The sequence below is a fragment of the Glycine max genome, chromosome 4 (genome assembly GCF_000004515.6).
Source record: "Glycine max cultivar Williams 82 chromosome 4, Glycine_max_v4.0, whole genome shotgun sequence".
NCBI lineage: Eukaryota > Viridiplantae > Streptophyta > Magnoliopsida > Fabales > Fabaceae > Glycine > Glycine max.
The window spans coordinates 7,906,199-7,909,272 of NC_016091.4; the positions used below are offsets into that span (position 1 = coordinate 7,906,199).

Below are 3,074 nucleotides of genomic sequence, written 5' to 3' on the forward strand. Positions count from 1 at the left end.
TAAGGAAAAGTGTCTTTATACATAGAAGTTACACAAAAAGAGAGATTGAAAAGCCATGTCCCAAAAGAATAGAAACAAAACCCGAACTTTACTCTCTTATTATTTTTGTCTTAACATTTTTGCTTGAGCTCTTCACATGCATTGATTCAGGGACAATTAATAACTAGGCTTTCGTCCATAAATTGAATTATTACATCCACTATCCACATGAACATTTATGATTGGCAATTTTGCCTGAGAATCACACGGACGAGTCCAGCATACTCTGGCAATTCGATATTAAAAAAATTAGCCTCTGTCATAGGCATATGTGAGAGAACAAAACCAATGAACGTTAATTATACTCCTTATGAGGAATAAAAAACTATCCTAAGTGCACTTGCAGCTCTTCTTCCTCTGTTCAATTCTCATAAACATCTTCCTCCATATCCTGCACTTCTAAACAACGCTTGCTTTATGTCTTCAGAACTCAGCATCGTCCTTTGCTCCGATTCCTATTACATAACAAACAGGATAATAGCATTGATTAACTTCAATCAAAAAACGCCATATGGGATGAATAGAAAATATGCAACTAAATAAGATATATTAGGCAGTGCCCAAAAACCATGGTAGTAATGTACCTCTGAGCATGAAGCCTGCATTGTGAAATCATTGAAACAGCTAATAACACATTGTTGAATCTCTAGGCCTAATGCTTCCAGAGTGTTTACTGTAGATAGTATCAAGCCTGGCTTCCCTGCACAGCAAATTTCCACCCGGGTGTCCACACTCCTCTCCACCTCAAACTGCAAAGACCAATATAGGAAAATATAAAAATCAATGCAGGACTGCACCATTATTTCAAAAAGGTCTATCAGAGAAATTATTACATGTTTGAGGACCATTATATTTTAATCAATCTCCATGTGACACATAGCTGAGTCTTATTAACTCTTTTTGGTAAATTGAAAATTTCAGTTTTATATCACATGAAAATAGGTCGGAGTCGAAGGACTACGTAGTAATTTCTTCTTGGAGGTGATAGGGAAAATCCATACCTTGGGTGAATTTCTCACTAGGATTTCATTTGGTTTTACATCTTTGAAAATGCCTGCCATGTTTGAATCTACTTCTACTTCTTGCTGCAGATTGTTGATCTTCTCCAGAAGTTCTTTCATGTAATCAATAGTGTCTCCAAGTATAGATGTTCTATCCATCTGTGATATGCATTCAACACAACAAATTAGATCTACACATTATGTAAGTACAGCTCTCATTGAATGAATGGCTCTCACTCACTGCATAGTGCATACCTTACTAATCTTGGGGACAATTGCTCTTAGCATCGAGAGCCGGTCGTTTAACCTCTTTCTTCTTCTCCTCTCCGCCATTAGATTCTTGGAGGGTTGCCCCTGAAGCTTCTTTGATCGGTTCTTTCTTTCCAGACCCGTTCCCATGTTGAAAACCGGCATTTCAGAGGATTGGGTTGGCTCCATTTTACATGTGGTTTGCAGCTCCAAATTCTTAAGCTCTTCCCCAAGCAAACCCTGCTCCTCTTCTTCCATCATAGACAATATTGGATAATCCTCTTGACCAAGAAATGGAGGGGTATTGAGTGGAGTATCAAGGGTGCTATAGAATGAATCCATAATCTGTGGTGATGATTCATCAAGTAAGCAGCCATAGATTTCACTGAAGGGGTAGTCGTTATTGTAAGTTTGAGGAACTTCTTGACCACAAGAAGAGTTTGGAAGGTAAGGTAGAGAGTTTTGATCAAAGCAGTCAAAACTCCCACCATCAAAGAACTGGTTTTCTTCTGTTCTTGGATTGGTGTCCCATGTTTCTCTTCTTAGAGTCATTAATTCCTCCAAGAAATCCTGGTCATAAAACTCCATATCTCTCTCTTTCTTTCTCTAAATGTTTGTGTGTGTATGTTGTGAATATGCTAATTCTTTAAGAAACACACCTTTTGAGTTTTGAGAATACGTAGGGTACTATATAAGGATGAAGAAGTATTTAAATAGGGGAATACAGCGAGGCTTGTGGCGTATGGATTATTATATGCAATGTAGTATGATGATGATGTATTCATTAGAACCTATAGTCTAAGACAGAGAGATGGAATCTGCTTTATTTTCATTTCACAGTGGTTCATGTCTCTTTCACCGAAATCGCTGCAATCAAACACAAACTACATATTTAATTGGTATTCTCAGAAAACTTTGACCCTCGTATCTGTCTGGAAGCAAAAAAGAATGGAGTTACCATCATAAACCCTGCCAGGTTCTTTGTATGTTTAAAGCTATGTAATATAAATTGTTGTAAAGAGAATAGAAAACCAACCTCTCTCACTCAACCCTTAAAGAAAGTTTCTGAGTTGGGTCCCACTCTCCAATGTCTCCGAAGCTTGGCTTAGCTCACGAATTCAAATGAGTTGGTATTCTTATTTTGTTCTTTCTGCACTACCTCTCCTATATATCCATTACGCTTAATAGTTAATGCAAATAGTAATAATGTTATATGTCCAATAGAAAACCAGACTATCAATTTATACTTCATTTTCTAGTTTAAATCTCCAACTCTCTCGTCATCTGGCAAGAATAGAACATTCTAATGACATTATACTTACGTTTATGAATATAGTAATAGTGCAATACAACGTTGCTATATCTTCAAAAGATCATTACGATTTGGCTTATGCATTTAGATTATAGTGGCAAGTATGCAACGTCATAGATATTTCTAGCTTGCACTTTTGGCTCTCTTCAACTACTTACCCTTTTATTTAAGTGGGCATTGTTCATGTAGGGGTTCACGAGTCTTTGTTCCAGTTTCGGCTCTACTATTATATATGATCTAAAATCATAATCTTGATCCACTATTTATATGACTATTGAAATACTGATAAGTGTAAATAATAATTATTGTTCTTGTTATAGCGGTTAATTTTTCTTGGTAATTAAAGCTCTTGAAATATGAACACCCTGCAGGTCTGAAGATCAAGTGTCACATACATGTAAATAACACAGACATACATGCAACTGTTTCAGTAGTTGCACTATTTATATATAAGATAAACCTAACAATAACAT

The 3,074-nt window shown here is 36.3% G+C and overlaps 1 protein-coding gene across 2 annotated transcripts; it reads right to left on the minus strand.

Moving 5' to 3' along the window:
• Positions 1-2,344, minus strand: LOC100784380 (transcription factor bHLH93-like). Of its 2 annotated transcripts, XM_041014514.1 has the most exons (5): positions 2,326-2,344; positions 1,296-2,221; positions 1,041-1,199; positions 624-788; positions 1-494 (listed from the first exon to the last, which is right to left on the minus strand). In XM_041014514.1, the coding sequence occupies exons 2-5, from the start codon at positions 1,875-1,877 to the stop codon at positions 408-410; spliced, it is 993 nt and encodes a 330-aa protein (XP_040870448.1). In that variant the 5' UTR covers positions 1,878-2,221; positions 2,326-2,344; the 3' UTR covers positions 1-407.
• Between the last annotated feature and the right edge of the window lie 730 nt (positions 2,345-3,074).

Excerpts from the sequence above, each read along its gene's own strand:
- LOC100784380 (XM_041014514.1), bottom strand. The coding sequence starts at position 1,877 with ATGGAGTTTTATGACCAGGATTTCTTGGAGGAATTAATGACTCTAAGA. Across the intron at positions 789-1,040 it reads TAGTGAGAAATTCACCCAAG|TTTGAGGTGGAGAGGAGTGT; the intron begins GTATGGATTTTC and ends TGGTCTTTGCAG. Across the intron at positions 495-623 it reads TGCAGGCTTCATGCTCAGAG|GAATCGGAGCAAAGGACGAT; the intron begins GTACATTACTAC and ends GTTATGTAATAG.